The following is a 24,214-nucleotide window of genomic DNA, read 5'->3' as shown; positions in this document are numbered from 1 at the left end:
CACCCTTCTTGCCCACTACCTGCCTCCCCCACCCCCCCCCGCCAGTTCTTCTTCTTGTCTTACTACTTGGCACCTGGGCAGAGACAACAGGTGCACTCACTGGTTTCCTTGAGGGGAGAGGGAGAGCTCAGCTCCAGTCCAGTTGAGGCCACATTCCCTCAGAGGGCAAGTTTCGGCAGATTCCTAACATCTCCTCCAGGGCACGTGGGGTTCTCTACAAGAAAAGGTTCTCAGCCTCGCCTCTAAAACCACCCACCCCCTCACCTTAGCCCTGCCCGACCTGCTGAGGCTACCCTCCATGCTCCTATATGCTGGCCCTGCCTCTGAGCAGAACCTCTCCCTGGTCTAGCTGAGGAGATATGCAGCTTTATAAGGTCAAATGCCCTCCTCTATACTCCTGACTAGGAGGGAGTTGGAAGGGTTCTAGGTTGGGTTCCTTGGTCAGAAAGGGACAGGAGACATCTCTTATGTCCAGACCCTTGTCCTCAGTCAACCCAGCTCTACCCTCAGACATGGAATCATAGGCACAAAAGAAGTAGATGACAGGGACAGGAGGTGGTGGCACATGTCTTTAATCATCCAAGCACTCAGGAGGTAGAGGCAGGCATATCCCTGAGTTCAAGGCCAGCCTGATCTACAGAGCTAGATCCAGGACAGCCAGGGCTACACAGAGAGACCATGTCTCAAACAAACAAAGAACAAGGGGGTGGAGAGGGAGGAAGAAAGGAGGAGAAGGAAAAGAAGGAAAGAAGAGAGAGAGAGAGACAGAGAGAGACAGAGAGAGACAGAGAGACAGAGAGAGACAGAGAGAGAGAGACAGAGAGAGACAGAGAGAGACAGAGAGAGACAGAGAGAGAGAAGGAAGTAGGAGGCTGGAGAGATGGCTCAGAGGTTGTTAAGATGTTAAGAGCACTGGGTGCTCATCCAGAGGACCCAGGTTCAATTCCTGGGTCCTAGCAGCTCACAACTGTCTGTAACTCCTGTTCCAGGGGATCAGACACCCTCACACAGACATACACGCAGGCAAAACACCAATGCACATAAAATAAAAATCAATTTATAAAGAAGAAGTAGACAACAGCAGGCCCTCTGCACCAGCAGAGGTGCCACCATCCCCACCCTGTTCCCTGAGCCAAGCACAGCTGGACAGGGAATTCTGCTCTGGCCCATGGGAGAAAGATCTACATTCACCTTAGCATTCAGGAGGGAACATGTCGCATTCCCTGGCATTCACACTGATGGTCTAAGTAGCATGATGGTCATTAATCAAGTCCACAAGTGTTCTTTGCTGAGCAAAGTTACTGGAAAGGCATTCTAGGCACGGACAGGTGGGCGGCGTCATCCACCCGGCCTCCTGCCCACCGTCAGGGTGGACCCTGCCACCCAAAGGCCAGGGACTCAGCCTACTTCCCATCCACACCCACTCTAGACAGTTTGGTTTCCCTCTGGGAGGTCAGTGTAGGCTGATAGTATTTGGCCACCAGGCCCTGGAGGATACACCCCCAGCCTCCACACACACACTGCACCCCCTTCCCTATGTTCCAGTCACCCCAGCCTCTGGCCTCCTTCCAGTTCCCTTCCAGCCTCTGGGCCATGGCAGCACGCTGGCTTTGGAATGTTCTGTTGCCTTCCACGCTTCCCCAGCCCTTACCCTGATTCATGTCCACTCACTCCGGTGCTTCTAGCATTAATGTCTGCCAATACACCAGCTCCGGGTGGTTCAGCACTTACTACTTGGACTAAGGACCCCCAGGACTCACACGACAGAAGAAGAGAACTGATCTTATGTGTCCTGGAACTCCATCTGTAGACTACACTGGCCTCAAACTCTGAGATCTACCTGCCTCTGCCTCCTGAGTCCTGGGATTAAAGGTATGTGCCACTTGCTAAAAAAAAAAAAAAAGTTTTTAAAGTCACTTCACACACATACTGCCCCTGTGCCCAATGCCAGGTCTCCGGGCCTCTCAGGGAATGTATGTTTATGACACTGTGTTGGCCTGGGAGGCAAGAACTTTGTCTACTTTGTATGTGGCCCAGGTGAGCATTAGCACACTGCTTCTGCATTTGGGGGTGAGGAACAAGCCATGCTTTCACCGCTGGGGTGGCCACCTCTCCCCTCTGGGGGCCCACCTACAACAGAGACTACTTCAACTCTTTTTTATTGTTTTTTCTGAGACAGGGTCCCATGTAGCTCAGGTTAGCCGAGGATGACTTTGAACTCCTGACTCTCGTGTCTCCAGCTCTCAGGTACTGGGAATTCAGGCTTCTGCTACCACACTCATACTTCAAGTGTGCTTGTTTGGTTGGTTGGTTGTTTTGTTTTGTTTTTGTCTTTTCTTGGTGGGAACTACGTCCAAAAGTGGGAGCATTAGAATATAGAAGGGGGCGGGGTGCACGCGGGTAGACAGGAATCTGCTTCCATCCTCTTCAGTCATCGGTCATGCCTTCTCCTCACACTCCAGTTACAAGCACTCGGCATCTGTTTCATCTATATTTTCCACGGTCCTCTGTCTCCTTCCCGTGATCCTGACTAGTCTCGCCATCCTCTCTCACACGTCAGCCCAACGGCTGAGGGGTAGGCCCAGGTCCCACAGTGTGCGTCTTCCTGTGGCAGTCACCTGTGGCAGGCCAAACTTAGGCTCTTGGCCACCCTCATCTCATCCTCACTATCAGTTTCTCCCTCTAAGTCCGCCAGCCCAAAGAGACACCGGCTGAGGGGCCTTAGCGTCTTTGGATGCACAGGCTACAAGAAGGCAGCTGAGATAAGCTGAAAGGGTAAGATGGGAGAGCAGGAGGGAGGAGGGGACTGAGGAAGGCAGAGCGGGATGGTCCAACCAGACATGAAGAGCGACAAATATGCGAAGTACGCCTGCCCTGGAGCTATGAATAGTGCAGCTAGGCTGCCAGCCGGGTCGCAGACCCCCATCCCCACCCCGCCCCACGGGACAAACTGCACCAGGCTTGAAATGAGGTAAGAGCCCAGGAGGCAGAAACCGCTTCTGCTTGACAGGGTTGAACTGTGAAAATGAGAGGCGTGGCCATGCAAAATAAGAGCAGCAGGCACCTCTTACTGGTGGATCCCTGCCTACCGCAAGTTTGGGGCGGAATGGTTACTCTACCCCAGGCAGCACTCGCAAGCTGAGGCGATTGCCTTTCCTAAGCCAGTAAGCCCCGGTCGTCATCAGTCACCAGTCACGGCAGAGCCGAACCCCAATGACGCTGCGGGGCTGCTGGAGACCTCCCTATTCCCATCACTGCCCTAATAAGGTTCTGCTTCCCTGCGACGCCATTCCTCACTACCTTAGCCCCAGGTCAGCCTTGCTTTCTTGGAGAAAGGTCTGAGCTCACAAACAGCTGAGCACTTAGGAAACATCTGAACCAGTCCCTGCCCCAAAGGTATACACGTTAAGCTTAAGGACCTGAGAGTGGAATTTCGGACCTACCCTGTATCCTATTTGTCCCCAAACAATTCAAATTTCAGAGACGAATCTAGGACAATGGAAGGTTATCACCAAGTGGGGCTCTAGGTGGAGGGGTTAGCACACTAGGTAAAGGGTCACAGAGCCTGGGGCTCCGGTTCCACTCGGTGAAACCTCGGTCTCACCCTTTCCCTCTCCAAGCCTCCACCTCCTGAGCTATAGGGATCCTACAGGATCCCTCGGAGGACTGAATGAACGCCTGGCAATCTAGTTGCTGCTCAGCAAGTTTCAGTTTAGCAATCCCCAAAGGATTTGCCGAAATTAAAAGCAGTTCGAATTTATAAAGATCAAAGGGGTCGCCGTGCAACAAACAGAGCAGATGTGGACAGAGGGTTCAAAGAATTGCCTGAGCTGAGGATGCCTGTATCCTGGAACTGGGGATGTGGTGTTAGGGGCAGGGATCATTGAGAACTCAAGGCCAGCCTAGGAAACATACTGCATTCCAGGCAAGCTTGGGCAACTTAGTGAGACTCTGTCTCAAAAATTATTAATTAGCAGGGCAGTTGTGGCGCACGCCTTTAGTCCCAGCACTTGGGAGGCAGAGGCAGGAGGATTTCTGAGTTCGAGGCCAGCCTGCTCTACAAGAGTGAGTTCCAGGACAGCCAGGGCTATACAGAGAAACCCTGTCTCGAAAGTAAGTAAATAAAACAAGGGCTAGAAAAAATGGCTCAGTCGTTAAGAGTAACCAAAGGACCTGGGTTCAATTCCTAGCACCTGTATGGCAGCTTACAACCATCTGTAACTCCAGTTCCAAGTGATCCTATTCCTTCTTCCGACCTCAGGCACCAGACACACACATGGTACACAAACATGTAGGCAAACCACTGGCCTGCATGCACATCATCATCATCATCATCATCATCATCATCACAGCACTAAACCACCTAAATAAGTAAAAACATACTGTAACATAAGTAAAACGTAAATAAAAACATAAATATATAAATTAGTTCAATCCCCAGACCCCACAAAGTAGAAGTTGAGAACTGCCTGACCACCAATTATGTGTTGCTGTGGCATACACACACACACACACTCATAAATGTAAAAAGTGTTTAAACACACACCACACACACACATACACCTATCCTGTGGTCATCGCCATATTGCCTAACACAAAGGAACATGCAAGGGCTGGATGTGATAGTGCATGCCTTTAATCTTGGCACTCAGGAAGGAGAGGCCAGCCTGGTCTACAGACTGAGTTCCAGGACAGCCAGGGTGGGTGGGAGTGGAAGATGTCACCAGGTCACCACTGGTGGCTCTAGAATAGCTGTGGTTGCAGTCGAGGACTGCTCTTTATAGAGTTGGGACCCAGGGGTAATTTTTTATTTGTTTGTTTGTTAGTTTGCTGTTTAAGACAAGGTTTCTCTATGTAGCCCTGGCTGTCCTTGCATTTGCTCTGTAGACCAGGATGCCCTTGGCTTTGAACTCAGAGATCCACCTGCCTCTGCCTCCGGAGTGCTGGGATCCTCTCCTATCCCAGGTTCCTCTCAATAAACACAGGCTTCCCCAAGAAGCTTCGAGAAGGTATCACTGTGGAGGTGAAGTTTACCAGTGCTGGAACACTCGGGAGATCCCAGCAGAAGCTAGTAATGTGTCCAACCGGAGACAGCTGAAAGATGGGACAGCTGGGACTCACATCCATGCTGTGAATCTCCCTCAGGCTGTGTGTGTGTGCTTGTGTGTGTGCCTGTGTGTGTGCCTGTGTGTGTGTGCCTGTGTGTGTGTGTGCCTGTGTGTGTGTGCCTGTGTGTGCGCGTGCACGTGCGTGTCTTTATCAGAGCCGCCAGCAGGGATGTCTTCCTCTCCCTTATTATTATGCTAGCCCTCCTTCGATTGCAGCTCCCCTGGAATAGGTAGGCCTATGTTGGGCCGTGGGAGGTGATCTCCCATGCACTTTTGTGTCAGGCAATGTAACAGTAACTACAGGACAGGTATAGGATTTAGAAAGATCTGTCTATTGAGCTGGTGACATGTTTACTCTCTCAGAATTTGGTTTTTTATTTTGTTTTGTGGTTTTTTTTTTAAAGATTTATTTATTATTATATGTAAGTACACTGTTGCTGTCTTCAGACACACCAGAGGAGGGCGTCAGATTTCATTATGGGTGGTTGTGAGCCACCATGTGGTTGCTGGGATTTGAACTCAGAACCTTTGGAAGAGCAGTCAGTGCTCTTACCCGCTGAGCCATCTCGCCAGCCCTATTTTGTTTTTATAATAAATATACAATTGCCTAATGATGGCCTTTGAACATCGACTCAATGGAAGGTATTTTACTAAAGTGTGGGGCAATGGGCAGTTCTGACAGCTGGAGTCCAGGAGAGCAGCCACCTTGGAACCCCGGAGACCCACTGAGCATTTGCTCATAAGGGATGGTGGGAGTTCAGTGGTAGCCCTGAGACCAATGGCTCAGATTTCAGCCCACCCCCCCCCACACACAACGGCCCCAGCAGGAGAGGTATGTAATATTGGTCAAGCCCTCTTACATGGAAATATAGATTCTCAGCCCAAACCAATGAGAGATAACTGCTGCCGAAATCTGAATGACCCCCCCAAACTATATATATATGGTATCCAGGGAAGAAAAGCATGTGAAAGATCTACTCTGTGGTCTGAGCCTTCTGTTCTTAGAGCTGTTAACACTCAGGAAGAGATTTGCTCTCCCAAAACGCTGCCTGAATCTGCGCTGCACTCCTCACTGGCTAAGTCTGCCTGTTGGCCCAGCCCGACCCAACTCAGTACAGGGCAGCGCAGAGGAACAGAGCATCTTGGAAGACAGGGCAGAGACGGCCCGTCCATGCTTGCTTGGTTCTCTGCGCAAGGGCTCCCCCACCAAGCTGGGCCAGAGATCTCCGTGGGAAACCTCCGGCAATAAGACCCAAACTAAAGAGTTCTTGGGGACTTGGGGTATGGCTCATCTGCTGAAATTCTTGCGTAGTGTGTATGAATGAATCCCTGGGTTGGGTCTCCAGCTCTACATAATCCAACATGGTAGTATATTACTGTAATGGCAGCACTTGGGAGGTGGAGCCAGAAACTAGAAGTTCAAGGTCATCCTTGGCTACCAATCAAGTTTGAAACAGGTTTGGGATATATTAGACTCCTGTCTCAAAAAATTGTAATACTAATTTCCGAGGCTGGAGAGATGGCACCGAAGTTAAGAACATCTGTTACCTTTCCAGATGACATGGGTTCGACTCCCAGCAGTCACATGGTGGCTCACAACCATCTATAACTCCAGTTCCAAGAGATCTGACACCCTCTCCTGGCACCAGGCACACTCGTGGTGCACTGGCATACATGCAGATAAAACATGGACATTAAATTTTTTAAAAATTTAAAAAAAAAAAAGCCAGGTGGTGGTGGCACATGCCTTTAATCCCAGCACTTGGGAGGCAGAGGCAGGCAGATTTCTGAATTCGAGGCCATCCTGGTCTACAGAGTGAGTTCCAGGACAGCCAGAGCTATACAGAGGAACCCTGTCTCGAAAATAAATAAATAAATAAATAAATAAATCTAAAAATGTTGAAAAGCATTGAAGACACTAAAGATATATGTTCAAGGGCCACTACAAGGTATTTAGAGACTCAGAAGTGTGCTCTTGTGAAGCTAAGTAACAATGTAACCCAGCACCCAAGAGGCAGGGGAAAGAGGACCCCCCAAGCTCCTGCCTGGTCAAGGCTACACAGACCCTGTCAAAAGGCTGAAATAGGTAAATAAATAAAAACACCACCAGGCAAGGTCACTCAGATCCAACTGAATTCGAAGGTAATCTGTGTATTTTACCCACCCTGGCTCTAGTCCCCCTTGCTGAGTCTGCACCACATGGCTCCTTTGGCCTGCCAGGGTCTTTCTCACACAGATATTTTAGGCAAGGGGGCCAGGGTCTTTTTTACACGTATATTTTAGGCAAGGGGGCCGTGGGAAACTTCTGGACTGGCAGGTAATGGAGATAAACAAAAATCGTGTGGAGTCTTTTTGTCTGGCTTTTGGGCAATAGGAAAACCAGACAAGGAACCCCTTGAGGGCAGGGCTGTGTGGAACCCTGGGTGCATACAAGTAATGACCACCCACAAAATGAAGGCTGGTTTGCTTGAAGATCCAGCCACTGCCCAATCTTTCCCAAGCATTTAGCCTCCTCTGCTGCCCCAGGCTATAGTTGGGGGAGGACAAGAGGAACACTATGCCAGCCATGCCTGGGAATGTCCCTGGCGGTCCCAGGCCGAGCCTGGTCCCTCAGATAAGCTAGTCCCTAGCATTGAGAGACCTGAGCCCCTGGGACCAGTGCAGGAGGCAAAGGCTGCAGAGGGAGGAAGTGGATGAATGGGCTCTGTCACCAGCCTGGGTGACCTATCCCCATGGCTCCCTTCTTGTACACCTGCCCACCCTCAGCTGTCACAACTCCTCCCCCAGGTGCAGCAGGGCTCCGGGGCCCAAGGCCAAAGTCTCATTAGAGCTAATGAGAGCTCAGCTGTGTAGATGCCAGCTCAAGATACAGGGAGCAACAAAGCGAGCCCCACCCCCTTTGGGGGAGGAACCAGAGGCCACGCCTCCAGAAGATTTCCTCAAGTCTGTGTGAGGATAGTCCCTATCACAGGGAACACCTTCAGAGAATTGCATCATTGGGCAGTTTCAATGTGTGACCATCACGGTAACTTACACACTCTACAGTGCTACAGTTTACTACGTAGTGAGATCCGGTCAACCCACTTACAAACCGCCACTCTGCATCTCATGGCTACATTCAGAAGGAAGAGAGAAAGCATCGCATCAGGGTGGCACAAGGCTGGCTGGCCCCCTGTCCACACAGCTCCGCTCCAACATTCAGGGTCTCCCTCAGGAAAGGTTTCCCTCCTTGGGAAACCTCTCCGTCTTTACCTGGATGTCATTTTCTTTTTCTTCCACTCTTTTTTTTTTTTAAGTTAATTAAGCCAGGCATGGTGGCACAAGCTTTTAATCCCAGCACTCAGAAGCAGAGGCAAACAGATCTCTGTGAGTTCACATCCTCAGGGAGATGGAGCAGCGGATGGTGCCGAATTCTAACTTCCTCCTGAGTGCTGGCATTACAGGCATGCACCACCACCCAGCTTATCCTGTGCTGGGGGTTGAACCCAGGGCTTTGTGCACATCAGACAAGCACTCTATCACTGAGACTCATCTCTGGCCCTCTTCTTGCTTTCCCTTTTATTTCAAGACAGCATCTCAACTGAGTTGTCCAGGCCTTGAATTCTTGATCCTTCAGCCTTGCCTACTGTCACTCAGCCTAGCTCCCAGGACAGCTCTTGTTTGTTCTGCCTCCCTCTCTTCTGCTTCTTCTCTTCCTAAGCCTGCCTTTTCTCTGGACCTCACGTTCCCTAAAGGATAAACAGGGAGATGGGGATGTTACCCTCCATGATTAGCTGCCCCTCTCTTCTTCGTCCTGCTCTCCCTGGGTAAACCATCACTGTCTCCTCATTGATAAGAGAAGTCTGGGGAAGTACAGTTGTCTCTGCTCAGAAGTAGGGGATCTCTACTCAGGTAGGGGGTCCCTGCTCAAAGGTGGGGGTCTCTACTCAGAGATGAGGGTATCCACTCAGAGGTGGGGTACCCAGCTTTCCAAAGACTCTAACGAGTGGGGAAAGCCTCTTTGACCCAAACCCCCACTCCACCCCTCTCTGTGCCTGTGGTCCTGAAGTCCTGCCCTAGTCTCCCAAGTGGTTCTCCCAGCAGTGATGGGAATTAACAAGAACACAGTGCTTGGGAGCCCAATAGAGAGAGAAATCAAATTGCTGAGTGAAAGGAAGAAACCGGGCACCAGCCAGAAGGAACTCTGCCCTTTCCTGAAATGATACCCCGACTTGTCACTGGTCAGACCCCTAGTAGTTGTCCACTCGCATGGCTCTGACACGTACCCCAGCCCACCACATTCCTGGATCCCACAGGGCTACTGCCCCCTGTCCATGCCACAGAGGCCAGCAAGCCCTTTGCCCGGTCTGCCCAGTCCCAAGAATACAGGCTGAGCTTTGAAAGGGTCACTTCAAAGAGGGCCAGTCTATGGAGATCCCAGCCAAACCCAGGGCCAGCTCCTCGGCCAGATTCCTGGCAGCTGTCAACAAAGGCTCCACTGTTCCCCCGACCCCCAGGTTCCCCCAAACGCACTGGGCATAAGGCTTTCTTTCCCCAGCTCCACTCCTACGGGCCAGACTCTGCTACAGGGAGCAGCTGAGGCAGGCCTCTGCTACTTGAGAGGCTGTGTTGGTGGATCAGGGAACTCACCCACTCCCTGGCACACAAAGCCAGGATGAACAGGTAGCCCCCAAGACCAGTGGCCCTCGTGCCTCCCTGCTCCTTGGTCACCCAGTCTTCCCAGCTCTAGAATGGCCTCCTGCCTTCTCCAGACCACATTGTATCACACAAGGCCTCCAGGCTTCTTCCAGCCAGCCTGTTCAGAAATATCTGGCCTCTGAAAAGCCATTTAGCCCCAACCAGAGTGGCCAGCCTTTAGGGCTCCTTCCAGACCAGGCATCTGGCCACAGGTTCAGTCCCCAGTATGCAGGAGTCCCAGAAACAGCCCTTTTGACTGCTGTGACACAGCATAAATACCCAAGCAGTGTCCCCAGGGGCTTCTGTGCTGACCTTTAGCTCAGTTCCAGAATTATTACTAGTCCACATTACTGTCCAGCAGGGCTTGGATACCTCCAGTGATGGAGGCCTCACTACTCCCAGGCATGCTCATGTCTCTTCAGATTACTCTGACCATAAATGTCTGTTTTGTTTGTTTACGGTGAGATCTTAGCCCAGGTTAGCCTCAAACATGTTATGTAGCCAAGGATGACCTTGAACTTTTGATCCATAACTCTTTAGGGTTATGGAAGATGTGAGCTACCACTCCCTGCTAATGGGTGCTACTGAGCCAGGTGTGCTGGGGTTACAGCTCACGGGTTCCAACAAAGCCTGTGTTCTTATTTCCATCCATTGACTATTATTTGTCTAATGATGGCTGCCGATAGAGACTGGCCTGATTCCCCTCCCTCAGGCCTCTTAGTAAGGCTGATGGATTGTATCTGAGGTTTTAAAAAATAAAGGCCAAGAGCTAAGACGTAGCTCAGTCACAAAGCACGTGACTAGCATGTGTAAGCTTCAAGCCTCAAGTCCACATGAAAGAAAAAGTGGAGGCTGGTGTCCAAAGCCTCACAGTAACGATGGCTTAGAGTTAAACAAGAGCTAAGAGGGTAAGATCCAACCGAACACTCCACCACCGGGTGCTCCAGGCTCCCCAGGTCCTGAGGGGCATACCAGGCCCAAGCCCCAGGCCCTCATCTCCCAGGGCCCATCTGCTGGGTCAGAAGCTAGAATGGCAAATGTCTCAGTGTGCAGGCCCCTCAGAGCAGATGAAGCTGTAGCCTGGAGGGGGGGGGGGGGGGGGAGGTGCTGACTAATGCTAATTCAGACCAGGAAAAAAAGAACAGAAAGGAAGGGTGACCCAACAGCCCAGGTATGTAGGAGTCAAAGGAAGCTGGAGATATCCCTGGGCCCAAGGTTTAGGACAGATGCAGGCTGGAAATCCAACACCTGTTGCTTGAGAGATAAATAGTTGATAACTGTGCAGCTGGATGAGAGGACTATAATCCCAGAAGTGACGTACAAGGGTGAGCACTTAAGGTCTGACCTGGCTACAGAAACCAGCCTCCTTAACTTAGCAAGATTCTGTCTTAAAATAAAAAGTAAAGGGGCTGGAGAGATGGCTTGCTGGTTATGAGTGCCACCTGCTCTCCCAGAGGACCTAGGTTTGAATCCCAGCACCCACATGGTGGTTCGCAAACCACCCATAATTCCAGTTGCAGAGGATCAGATGCTTTCTCCTGACCTCCACATGTGGTACACAGACACAGATGCAGATAAAACACCTGTACACGTTTAATAATAAAGTAAGTTAAAAGAAAAAAAATAAGAGTAAACGCGGGGCCAGGCATGGAGGTAGTGAGAAAGCACTTGTCTCGGATGTACAAGGCTCCAGATTCGGTCCTCAGTCGGGGCAGATGGTGCGTGCCTTTAACCCGGGCATATGAGGCAGAGGGGGAGGGGAGGAGGGCTGGTACAAATAGCTGGACACAGAGCCAGGTAGAAGAGCGCCGAGCCAGCTTAGGATATCAATCCTAAGCTAAGTCTGAGCTAAGCACTTCAGGACTGAGATGGAATGCTGGCCTTTCATTCAGCCCACAGACTTGCCTCAGAACTCTGGAAAATGAAGAGCCAAGTTAAAGCAGCAGCCAGCTTTGGGGGCAGTGGCACCTGGTAGCCTTGGAAGGCAGTGGTGACAGGAAGCCCTAGACATGTTTCCCTTCTTCCCTAGGTGTGGCTCTGGCACTCTGTGCAGACAACACAGCAATACTCCCAGGCTGTCTTCCCAAGACCCTGACCCCGCCTACATGCAGAGGATGGGGTGCAGGATTCTGTGGGGTGTCATCCATTGTCTCACCGTTTATGAATCCAGTTAGTCAGTCGGTCAGTCAACAAACATTCTCTAGGTGCTGGCTGGGTGCCAGAGTGTGTGGGTAACAAGACAGACACGACACCTTTAGGCATCTGGAATGAGGCTAAGAGCATGCTCAGTGCCTTAGCTTTGTCTCTCACTGTGTGACCTTGGGAAGCCATGGAATCTCTTTCTATCAGCTGGGATGCAGTAACACACCTGCTTTGCATGACGTACGTACCATGAGCATATTTTATATGATCTTTTCCCCTCTGACTAAGTCTGACAGGGAGACTGATAAGTCTCCCATCCCAATGCCTGGGAGAGAACTAGGCCCCGGTCACTCGGGGAGAGCAGTGGGGGAGGCTTCTGGCTTGTACTCTGCAAACATTTATGGAGGGCCGCCCTGTGCCAAGCACTGTGCCGGGCGCTGGGGACACAGATGAACAAGATACATTGTGTACTCATCTCTGCCACACCCCCAGGACTCAGTCCCAGAGACCAGCACTGGTGGGATGTGGGGAAAACAGTGCCATGGACAGACCCCTGGGAGCCTGGGCCTCAGAGGACCCCAGTCCTCACCTGCCACTCTCCCAGGCTGAGGAGCATGATACAGTAAGTACAGCATCCTTTCCCCTGTAGCATGAGAAGCTGAACAAGATGGGCCCTTTCGTTTTGACCACTCTGACAGGTAATAAACATTCCTGCTCCCAAAGGGCTCAAACTCTGCCATAGCCAAAGCCAAGGCCACCTGGGCCTGACGTTGCCCTGAGATGGTAGAAATGTCCTCCCGGTACAGCCTGGCACTGCCCTGCTGACACGCTGGCACAATTTCACGAGAAACAGGGGCCTAGATCTAAAGTTGGGCTGTTTGAAGGGCCTGGGGTGGGGGTAAGTATGGGGAGAGGCAGCGCCAGCTCCCACAGGCCCTATTCATGACAGAGTCGGGGTGGCAGGGCAGGATAATGAAGACCAGGCTTTGTCTGAATCCCTGACAGAGCCAATCCCTCACCTTTGAACCTCTGCAGCCAGCAAAGCAGGGCTGATGCACCACTGGACAGAGAACGCCAAGGGACGGCCATGGGCTGGAGTACTGGTGGCCAGTCTGGGGGTGGGGGAGGGAGGCTGATGACACGGAGGGATACCTGAGGCTGTGCCACCCTGTGCCACCCTGATGACCAACAAAACAAGCAACCAAGTTCCAAACCAGCTGGAGGAAGGTTTGCTGTGGATTCTCCTAAATGGGCACAGACTCAGGGGGTGTGGCAGCAACTGCACGGCAAGGGCCAGTCATAACTCTAGAACCTGGTGGCCCCTTCCTCCCCTGCTCTGTTCTTTACTATCATCTCCCTGTGCTTCACTGTCCTCTTCTGTAAAATGGGAAGATGAAGACACTGTATCCCACCTTAAGAGGATACTCTGACAAATAAAAGAATGAGAGCTATACAGATCCTGCACCAGAGAAACTGTTGTCAGACTGTAGCCACGTCACTGAGGAGGCCGAGACAGCCAAAGCTGCCTAGGCTACATAGCAAATAACTATCTCCAAAAAAAAAAAAAAATCTCTAGCACTAGTGTATATGCTCATTTGCCTATGTTTGCATGCTCTCTGGATCTCTCTAGATATCTGCATTGGAATCCAGCATCACAGGAGTGCACCTATTGGAGGAAACATTCCTGTACCAGGCAATAGACTGCTTTGGGGTGCTGCACCTCACAAGCCTGCCCCTAGAAGGTTCTCCTGAATAGCCAGCCCCAACCCTTTACCCCAACACTTAGTCCAGTCACCGGCTCTAATCTGTCTTTTATATTCATCATCATCATCATCATCGACGGGGTTTCTCTTTGTAGCCCTGGCTGTCCTAAAAACTCCCTACATGGGGGCTGGAGAGATAGCTCAGCGGTTAAGAGCACTGACTGCTCTTCCAGAGGTCCTGAGTTCAAATCCCAGTGACCACATGGTGGCTCACAACCACCTGATGCCCTCTTCTGGTGTGTCTGAAGACAGCTACAGTGTACTCATATACATAGAGAAATAATTCTTTTTTTTTTTTTTTTTTTTTTTTTTTTGGTTTTTTTCAAGACAGGGTTTCTCTGTGTAGCCCTGGCTGTCCTGGACTCACTCTGTAGACCAGGCTGGCCTCGAACTCAGAAATCCGCCTGCCTCTGCCTCCCAAGTGCTGGGATTAAAGGCGTGTGCCACCACCGCCCGGCGAGAAATAATTCTTAAAAAAAAAACAAAACTCCCTACATGGACCAGGTTGGCCTAGAACTCAGACATCTGCCTGCCTGTGTCTCTGCTTCTGCTTCTGCTGGGATTAAAGGCACCACCACACCCAGCTGTAGTCTGTTTTTTAACTTTACAAAAGAAGTTTCAAAGTATCCTTGCAATGAGAAATGAAGCAACCCACTGCCCCCTCCCACACTGCCCGGCTTTGTTATGCAGCACCCTCCCTCCCAACTCTGCCAACACCACTGCATCCTTACGCCATGAGTTCAGGGTTGCCCTGAGAGAGGACGGAGAAGGCCTCATCTATACAACCCACACGAAAGGCTTGTTCCCTGGGTTCAGTGCCCTCAGCTGCAGCTGGGAACCACAAAACCTGCCCCACCCCAGAGTATCTAAGAGGTCTTCCTAAAAACATTCCCCCAAAACTTCTTTTTTATAATTTATTTATTTTTATTTTATATACACTGATGCTTTGCCTGCATATGTCTGGGTGAGGGTGATGGATCCTGTAGTTACAGATAGCTGTGAGCTGCCATGTGGGTGTTGAGAATTGAACCCAGGTCCTCTTGGAAGAGCTGTCAGTGATCTCAACTGCTGAGCCATCTCTCCAGTGCTCCCCTCCCCCGACTTTATTTCCTGCCCTAACAGACACCAGAACTCAGGTGTCCAGCCCAACAGTATCACCATACCTTTAGGTCAGACCCTATCTGTAAAATAGGCACTAACATTGCCAGGCATGGGGGCGCACACCTTTAATCCCAGCACTAGGGAGGTAGGCAGGTGGATTTCTGAGTTTGAGGTAAGCTTGGTCTACAGAGAGAGTTCCAGGACAGCCAGGGCTACACAGGGAAACCCTGTCTTGAAAAGCCAAAAAGTAAAATAAAATAACAATGTAATGGGCACTAACACTTTACTACATACTCTAAGACCCTCTAATCTAGCACTGCATGGGGGCGATCCACTGAGATAGGGCCTGGAGCCCAGGATCTCTCGAAGTTCTCAGCCAACTGGGGGTGGATCCAACCACATGTGGGCAACTGGAGGAAGCCACCAAGGCTCCGAAGCCTTTGGGCCAAGTCTGCAGGCCAAATGACTAGTTCTGCAGTGGAGATTCAAATCTCCTGCTGTCAGCTCTGGCCATTTTGAAAGTGGAGTTGTTGCCCTGGCAGAGGGGAGAACCACGTGGGATCAAAGGCCTCCCTCCAGAAGCCCACAGGGGGTATGGGTGGAGGCAGTAAGGGGACAGGGATGAAGTACACTGTTGGTTGGGGGCTGGGGGGGAGAATCTGAAGGACTCCGGCTTAATGACCTCCACTCCTGCCCCCTGTCCATCCTGAATTTCAAGTTTATAATTAGGAAACACACTTTGGCTGGAGGGCGGGGTAAAGAAGCCAACTGAGGGAGAACTTAATACATCCAGTCCAGACACCAAAGTCTCCGAAAGAGTTTGCAAAGTACATGCCCGCTGAACCAACACCCCGAGGGCAGGAGCCCGCTGGGGTGTCAAAAGAGGGAGTGGCTCAGTCCTGGTCCTGACCCTCAAACTGGACCCCAGGGAGCAACTTTTCCAAATTCAGGAAAACTATTGGTCAGACACACTTTTCAACCCTTCAGCTTACCCTGCTTTTGTGAGCTGGGGGGAGCTTTAAACAGGACCGGCAGCCAGACTCCAAGGCAGGGGACTGACCCTATTGGGAAGGTGAAGGCCCCTCCCAGCCTCCAGCAGCTGGCAGATGAAAGAACCCAAGCAGAGCAGCCCAGCGCTGAGTAATGCCCCTGGCACCCCACTCCCGGACCCACCCACAGTCGAAGCGGGCAGAGAGGAGGGCCGGGCAGGGCTGGGGTCGCACTCGCGACCCCCGAAGCCTACGATGAAGCCCCACCCGGAGGGGGCGAGCCAAGGACGTCCCGCCCCGGGACCCCTCCCCCACTCCCTGTGGCTCCAGCTGTGCGGGGGCCTCGCCAACGGAAAACGAAAACTTGGGCAGAGGAAACGGCGGCGGGCGCCCCGCCTGAAAATCCCGGACAAAAGGCGCGCGGGCCTCCCACCCCTGCTGCCTGGCCGCCCTGGGCCTGGCACCACCACCAGCTGTGTGGCCCCGGGCTCGGTAGCCCCGGGCCCGTCGGAGCCCCTACGCGGCGCTTCCTTCAAGCCCTTGCCTAGCGCAGCTGTTCTTCCAGCAGGACAGCAAGCTCCCACGACAGTGCCCACCGACGGGGGCGCAGTGACCCCAGTCAGGACGTCGTCCCCAGGTCCCGCCCAGCTGACCCGGGCCCTGGTCAGCCCTCACCTGGGGGGGCCGGGGCTCCGGACGCGGCGGGATCCCGACCAGGCAGAAAGCGACTCCATTCATCGGGCCGCAGTGGAGGCTCTGCGGCCAGGGCACTGTTGGGGGCACGGGCCGGGGCCCAGGGGGCGGCGACTGGGAACGGAGGGGCGGGGCTCGAAGGGACGGAGTCTCGTAGCTCCGCCCCCAGGCCCGCCCCGCCCGTAGAAGCCAAACTCCCCGACGCGCTCCCCAGAAAAGTAAAGGGAACCGAGACAGGGGTCTATGTGGATCGTGGAGCCATGGGTCAGAACCTAGCCTGACCCAGAGACAAGGACTCAGGGGAAGAAGCTTCGGGAGAGGGCCTCCAAGGGACTTGCCCAGATAGAAGTTGATCGGTGAGCACGAAAGAGGATGAGGGCACCTAACCCAGTAAATAGTACAGGGAAAGCAGCCAGAAAGGGACAGAAACAGACCAAGAGGTCCAGAAAGCCTGTGAGGTCAATCCTGACCTGGTTTCAGATAGGGAAAGAACGGACAAATCTTGGCAGAAATACTCTAAGAGCACCGGTTTTCAACCTATGGGTCGTGACTTTTTGGGGGATGAACGACCCTTTCACAGGGGTCGCATATCAGATATTTACATTACGATTCATAACAAGAAGCAAGATTACAGTTATCAAGTAGCAACTAAGCCAGGCATTGGTGGAACACATTTTAATCCCAGCACTGGGGAGGCAGAGGCAGGCAAGATCTCTGAGTTTGAAGCCAGCCTGGTCTACAGAGATCCAAGACAGCCAGGGCTACCTATACAGAGAAAATCTGCCTCGAAAAGGGGGGAAAAATAGACACAAAAATAGCTTTATGGTTGGGGTCACTGTATTATACATGAAGAACTGTATTAAAGGATTGCAGCCTTAGGAAGGTTGAGAACCTCTGCTCTAGAACGTCACGGGAATGAGGTACAACAGATATGGCTTGGGGATAGGCTCCCATCTAGGAACGACCCCTCCCAGGAAGAATCTTAGACAGGATCCCACAGTAGAGCCGAGTGAAGGTTAGAAGGCAGGTCTGACACACACCCCAGACTTTTGGTGCCCGTCACAGTGAGTTCAGACCTCTGGTCCTGCAAATGGGACCCACTAAGATAGCCCTATGAAGAAGCACTCCCACCCCTACCTCACCAGCCTTCCTGCTTCACTGGGAGCTGTCCTAAAAAGACATTCCAGCCTGAGCCAACCACTCACTTCACAGTCAACAGAAAACACCCCACCCTGCTCCCCCAGCTCACATACCCCAACGCAATCCTTCGAGTTGGGAAGTTCTTTTTGCTGTGTAACTCTCATTCTTTCTCTTTCTCCAGCCCATGCTGACTTCTTCCTAAACCTTTTTTACTTGGCCTGGTGAGATGGCTCAGCGGGTAAGAGCACTGACTGCTCTTCTGAAGGTCCTGAGTTCGGATCCCAGCAACCACATGGTGGCTCACAACCATTTGTAATGAGATCTTCTGGTACGTCTGAAGACAGCTACAGTGAATTACGCTGGAGCGAGCAGGGACCAGCAGAGGTCCTGAGTCCAATTCCCAGCAGCCACACATATGATGGCTCACGGCCATCTGTAGCAGGGCTACAGTGTACTCATATACATAAAATAAATAAAATAAATCTTAAAAAAAAAATACTTGCTTGGCCAGGAACTCACTCTGTAGACCAGGCTGACCTCCAACTCACAGAAACCCACCTACCTCTGCCTCCCTAGTGCTGAGGTTAAAAGGGTACAACACTACACTGGTGATGTTTTGGGTTTTCTTTGGTATACCCTGGTTTGATGTTTTTGAGACAGGGTACTGCAGAGTGACCTTGAACCTTCTTCTCCCTCTGCCTCAGTCTGCGGACTATTGGGACAATAATCATGAGCTGCTACGGCATGGCTCCTTCTTGCAGTTTTTTAAAAAAGATTTATTTCTTTATTATATGTAAGTACACTGTAGCTGTCTTCAGACTCGCCAGAAAAGGGAGTCAGATCTCATTACAGGTGGTTGTGAGCCACCATGTTGTTGCTGGGATTTGAACTCATGACCTTTGGAAGAGCAGCTGGTGCTCTTACCCGCTGAGCCATCTCACCAGCCCCCCTTCTTGCAGTTTTAAAGACTTTCTCCTATTCCTCGCCCCAGATTATGAGATTCAGAAGAAGCAGATACCCTCAAGAAATAATGATTGATTTCAGGAAGGCGGGCAGAGTAGAAAGGCTGGCCCCCCTGAGCCAGAGGAACACGTATGAATGCTTACTTTAACTCCACCATCAGGAAGGACCCAGGTCCCCAGGCCCACCTCTTGCTACTTGTTCAGGCTCAGGAGTGCAGGCTGTAGGAAGGGGGACATCAGTCTGGCCACCCCTACTGCTGAGAGCCAGAAGGCTCACTGCCAGGCTCACATTGTATGCCTTATTTTGAGTCCCTTGCACTTAAAAAAAAATCTCTTAGAAAGACTTAGCCGGCTGGGCAGTGGTGGCACATGCCTTTAATCCCAGCATTTGGGAAGCAGAGGCAGGTGGATTTCTGAGTTTGTGGCCAGCCTGGTCTACAGAGGGAGTTCCAGGACAGCCAGGGCTACACAGAGAAACTTTGTCTTGAAAAACAAAACAAAACAACAACAACAAAAAGACTTAGACTCTAACTTCTTTCACCCCGAGGTCTGAAGCCAGAATTATTCCCTCTACTCCTAAAAAGCCCCTCCTACCACCTAGCTGTAATCCCTTACAAAGCCTGGAACTTCTCCATCTCAGCACATGCTCCAGTTCCTGCCCCCTCTGCCTGGAGCGCCAGAGTTCCAAGGCATAGTGCCCCCCTGGCACAGGGTCCTTTCCTCCCAGAACAAAAGGTTGTCTCTATAAGGAGAGCTGATTTGAGCTGAGGCTGTGGGGGCAGGGAGGAGGGTGGTGGCCCCTGGGGTGCCCCTGGCTCACTTTTTCCAGAGCCTGATGCCCTCAGACCCTACAGGAGGCAGTAAGAGGAAGTGAGCTCACACTGACCGGCAGGCCAATTCCTCCCTCCACAATGCACAGCTCGGACCTCCTCCACCCCTCCCACTTCCCAGAAAGGGTACTCTCCACCCTGCTGCCCCTCCTACCCTTTCCTGCACCTTGACCTGCACCCCCACACACACCAGTCATTCCTATCCATCTCCTCTGGCCTTCTTCCCCTGATACACCCCCTCCCATGCCCCAACGCAACCCCATCTATCCCAGCTCCCCAGCTCCTGTCTGCACATTCTTCCTCTGCCTGAAGAAGCCATTTTCTTCCTTGTATGTTCTGTGGGGTTTGGGACAAGGGCGCTCCCATTGAGTGGATGATGATTCTCCTGGGAATCCCCTTTATACTCATCTTTCTAAACCCTTCCACCAGCCCAGTCATCGCCACTGTTGACTCAGGCCAATCCCAGGGGGCAACAGACTTGCAAGGGTGTGGCAGGTGGCATTGGGGGATACTACAGGGATCAGGCCCTGCTCCTTCCCTTCGGTGATTTGGTCATCTTTAACCATGATTCTATGGTGAGACCCCCCAGAGCAGCCATGGAAGGTTAGAGAAACCTGAGGGCTGTCTGCAGGAGCTGCCCCCAGCTCTGTGGGGTTTCGAGACTGAGCTGACCTGGATGAGAGGAATGGAGATAGAGGCAAGCTGGGGAGAAGGTTGCCCACGGACAAAGGCCAGGAGGGCTCCAGTGGTGTGTGGACAGGAAGTGTGGAAGGATGAGGGAGGAAACAGGAGGATGTGAGAGACTGGGCTCAGGCAGTCTGGCCTGGCAGAAACTTGAGGTAGCGGTGTCCTGTGCTCTCTCTGGCATACAGTGAGGACAGGAACTGAAGACTGTAAGGAAGGAGGTGAGGAATGAGGGTTGGGATTTAGCAGAATAAGGGGCAGAGAGCAACAAATATCAGAGGCTTTGGGATTTGGTAACCTAGTGGGTGATGGGGGAAGGAGATGGAAGAATCTAGAACAACTTCAAGGCTTAGACTACTAGACCATTTGTGTAGGATGTTCCCAGGAGAGTGGCCAGGCACCAAGTCCTGAGTTACTGCTTTAATTAACATTTAGGACGGCCTGGATATGCAGTCTTTACTATTTTGTTTAATGGATAAGGAAACTAGGATACAACCAACTTAAATACATTTGCGATTTTTGTTTGTTTTGTGGGTGGTACACGTGTATACTGTGTGTGTGTGTGTGTGTGTGTGTGTGTGTATGTGTGTGTGTGTGTGCAGACTGAGGCTGACACTGAATATCTTCCTCAATCACACTCTACCTTCTTTCCTGAGACAGTGTCTCTCACTGAACCCAGAACCCTGGAGATCCTCCTGTCTCTGCTCCCACAGCACTTGGATTATTACAGATGTGAGCTGCTGTACCCAGCTGCACCTAGTTCCAACGGCACGAGGGATCTGAACTCATGACCCCACACATGCGTGGCAAGCACTTACCTGAGCCACCTCCCCAGAATCCTTTTACTTTGCCTTGGCTTTTTAGTTTTTAGACAGGTCCTCAACCCATAAGCTTCGTCTAGCCTGGAGCTCATTAAGTTAGCCAATGCTATCCTTGAACTTCACTTGCTTCAGCTTCTCAAGTATAAAATCAAGATTGTAGGCATGCACTAAGTACCTGATGCAAACCCACACGGGATTTGAACCCAGGCATTTGAGCTCCAGCGTCTACATACTTAATCCACATTTGGTGGAATATTTACTGGCTGCTTAAACCCTGGGTCTGGTCCCTCTCTGGAAGGCAGGCTTGAGTTAGAAGTCTTGACTGAGGAAGACAGGGAAGCAGCTCAAGAGTCCCTAGGGAGAAAAGGGGATGAGGTGACCATATGCTGGACAGTACCTGCAGGAGCACCAGCCTTTAGGGACAGATGGAAGAGAAAATGCAGGAAAGTGGCATCGGGTGGGTCAGAGAGAGCTCTTAGTAAGTTCCTGGGAGCCAATGGAAGTCAAACTGTGCAGACAGGGAGAGGGCGAAGCTGAACAGGGAGGTGGTGGGGTGGGGTGGGGGCAGTGCAGGCCACTGGGCAATCCGAGCGAGCGAGCGAGCGCACCTTGGGCATGGCAGGCAGCAGTCTGAGTGGGAAGATGAGATAGCTCAGACAACAGCAGGTACCTAAGAAGGCATGGAGAAAGGAATCCTGAGCCAGCCGTGGTGGCCCAGGCCTGTGATCTCAGCACTCGGGAAGCTGAGGCAAGAGGTTCACAAGTCAGAAGTCATTGTAGTCGAGGCAGCAAGTTTGAGCATAGCCTGGGCTACATAATGAGACCCTGCCTCAAAAAAAAAGAAGTGGAAGGGGAGGGGGTGGAGCGACGTCTAGGCAGTTAAAAGTACCTGCTGCTTTTGCAGTAGATCCAGGTTCGGTTCCTAACACGCACACAGCAGCCCATAATTCCTGGTAACTCTAGTTCCAGGGGTCCATCGCCTTTTTCTGACCTCTGTGGGTATCAGATACAAATTTAGTGCATATGTGTACACACACACACACACACACATACATGTGCGTGCATATATATGTGTATATACGCGCGTGTATATATATACACACACATATATATATGTATACATATATATACCCAGGAAAACATTCATCCACCTAAGATAAAAATAAATAGCCTGGTGTAGTGGTACACGCCTTCAATCTCAGCACTTAGGAGGCAGAGGCAGGTGGATCTCTGTGAGACTAAGGCCAGGCTGACCTACAAATGGAGTTCCAGGACAGTCAAGGCTACATGGAGAAAGCCTGTCTTTAAGCGTGGCTGGAGAGATGTCTGTATAGCGGACACAGGTTCAGTCCCGAGCACCCACACGGCAGCTCACACCCATCTACAAGTACAGCTCACAGGGATCTGACGTGCTTTTCTGATCCCCCACAGGGACCAGGCATGTCTGCAGTGAGTGCACAGACAAGCGTGCAGACAAAACGCCCACATGCGTTGCGATACCTTCAGAACAATGTCGTTGTGGTTTTAAATACAGGGTCAAGCAAAATAGTGCAGCAGGTTAAAACACTTGCCACCAAAGCAAATGCCTGGGCTTAACACAGACTTCTTACAGCGAAAATCGAGAGCAAACTTGTCTTTTGACTTTCACATGCACACAGTGGCAGGTATGCATGCATGTGGGCACAAACACACACACACACACACACAAATCAATCAGTAAATGTTCTGTTAAGAAAGCGACAACATTGGAAGGCTGGAGAGATGGTTCAGTGGTTAAGAGCACTGGCTACTCTTCCGGAGGTCCTGAGTTCAATTCTCAGCATCCACGTGGTGACTCACAACCATCTGTAACTCCAGCTCCTGGGGACTGAATGGCCTCTTCTGGTCTCCACTGGCACCAGGCACACACATGGTGAACAGACACCCATGTGGGCAAAACACCCATTCACATACAATATAACTAAAAAAATAAACCAAGCGTTGGAATGCATGGGAGATAGACTGAGGGCACACAGGAGGAAACTGAGCAGATAGAAGAAAAACAGCTCAGGGCTGCACAGAGCCCAGGAGGACAGCACAGGGCTGGACATTGGAAAGGAGTTTACAGTGTGGTCACAGGAGCCCTGATATGAGATGCCCAGTACCTCTCATCAAACAGTCGTCTGGCTCTGAGGACTAGTTACGTTCTCTGACCATACCTTACCCTTTAACATGAATCAATAAGGCCTTCTCCCTTGTCTGGCTGTGAGAGGGAGGGAGGCTCACATTCAGTGACAGACTTGAAGCACCCCGGAGCTGTAAGGAAAACACCACACTTGGGTGCAATTTCACTTCCATCAAAAACATCCTAAGTTCCTTGTCAAATCCCAGCACTTGGGAGGCAAAAGCTGTGAATTCTGAGCCATCCTGGTCTACATTGCTTGTTCCGGGCTAGCCTGGTCTACATAGCTCATTCCACGCCCATCCTGCAAAGCATCCTGATTGAGTCACACAGTGCAGATCCCACATTGATTTCCCCTTAGGTTGAGGGCTTCAAACTGTGCCCCACTGCCACAGACTCCATATAACGTCACCCCAGGAAAGGGATTCAAAAGCTGAACCACAACAGCAGAGTACGAAACTCGGTTGGTAGAAGAGTGTTCCCCTACCACACATGAACTCCTGTATCCCATCGGCATACGTTGGGCATGGTAGTGCATATCTATAATCCCAGCTCTGGGGAAGTGGAGGGAAGAGAATCAGAAGTTCAAGGTCATCCCCAGCTGCATACAGAGTTCTAGGCCAGCCTGGGTTACATGAGACTTAAAAAAAAAAAAAAAAGGAATGTAGTTTCTGCTGAATTTTTATTGCTTTTACACTATGGTGAAGTCAAAACCTTGGAAACTGAGTTGAGTGCGGTGGTACATACCTTTAATCTAACATACAGGAGGTAGATGTAGGAGGGTGGTTGTCGAAGCCAGCCTGGTTTACAGAGTGAGTTCCAGGACAGCCAGGGCTATACAGAGAAACCCTGTCTCGAAAAAAAACAAAAAAACAAAAACAAACAAAACAAAACAAAACAAAACAAAAAATTAAGAAACTGTCTCTAGAGCTACTGTATGTTGGGAACTAACTGTAAAATAGACCAGTGGATTAAAGGGCTAAAGGGCCATGAACTTGGCCTCGGCAGCGGCCCTTCCAATCTAGAAAAACGAGTGCCCCCTAGTGGAGAAAGAAAGTAAGGCAGGGCTAGATGGGAAAGCTGCTCTTAGCGCCCCTGGCTTTCAACACCTAGATCCTCCCTCTGAAGTCTCTCAAAAGAAAC

The 24,214-nt window shown here is 51.3% G+C and overlaps 1 protein-coding gene across 7 annotated transcripts in view; it reads right to left on the bottom strand.

Moving 5' to 3' along the window:
* The window catches only part of Arhgap23 (Rho GTPase activating protein 23), a 102,298-nt gene that overhangs the window by 73,949 nt on the left and 4,135 nt on the right, over positions 1 to 24,214 (bottom strand). For 6 of the 7 annotated variants that reach the window (XM_031354973.1, XM_031354974.1, XM_031354976.1 and 3 more), the window contains exon 1: positions 16,456 to 16,572. The exons of the other annotated variant lie outside the window; for it this stretch is intronic. In XM_031354973.1, coding sequence (XP_031210833.1) covers positions 16,456 to 16,518 — 63 coding nt within the window. In that variant the 5' untranslated portion in view covers positions 16,519 to 16,572. Of the gene's footprint in view, positions 1 to 16,455; positions 16,573 to 24,214 lie in introns of those variants that run through there. 7 annotated transcript variants of the gene reach the window in all.

Source organism: Mastomys coucha, unplaced genomic scaffold, assembly GCF_008632895.1.
Source record: "Mastomys coucha isolate ucsf_1 unplaced genomic scaffold, UCSF_Mcou_1 pScaffold5, whole genome shotgun sequence".
Taxonomy (NCBI): domain Eukaryota; kingdom Metazoa; phylum Chordata; class Mammalia; order Rodentia; family Muridae; genus Mastomys; species Mastomys coucha.
Note: the sequence above shows the minus strand (reverse complement) of the source record. Positions and strands in the feature narration are given on the sequence as shown.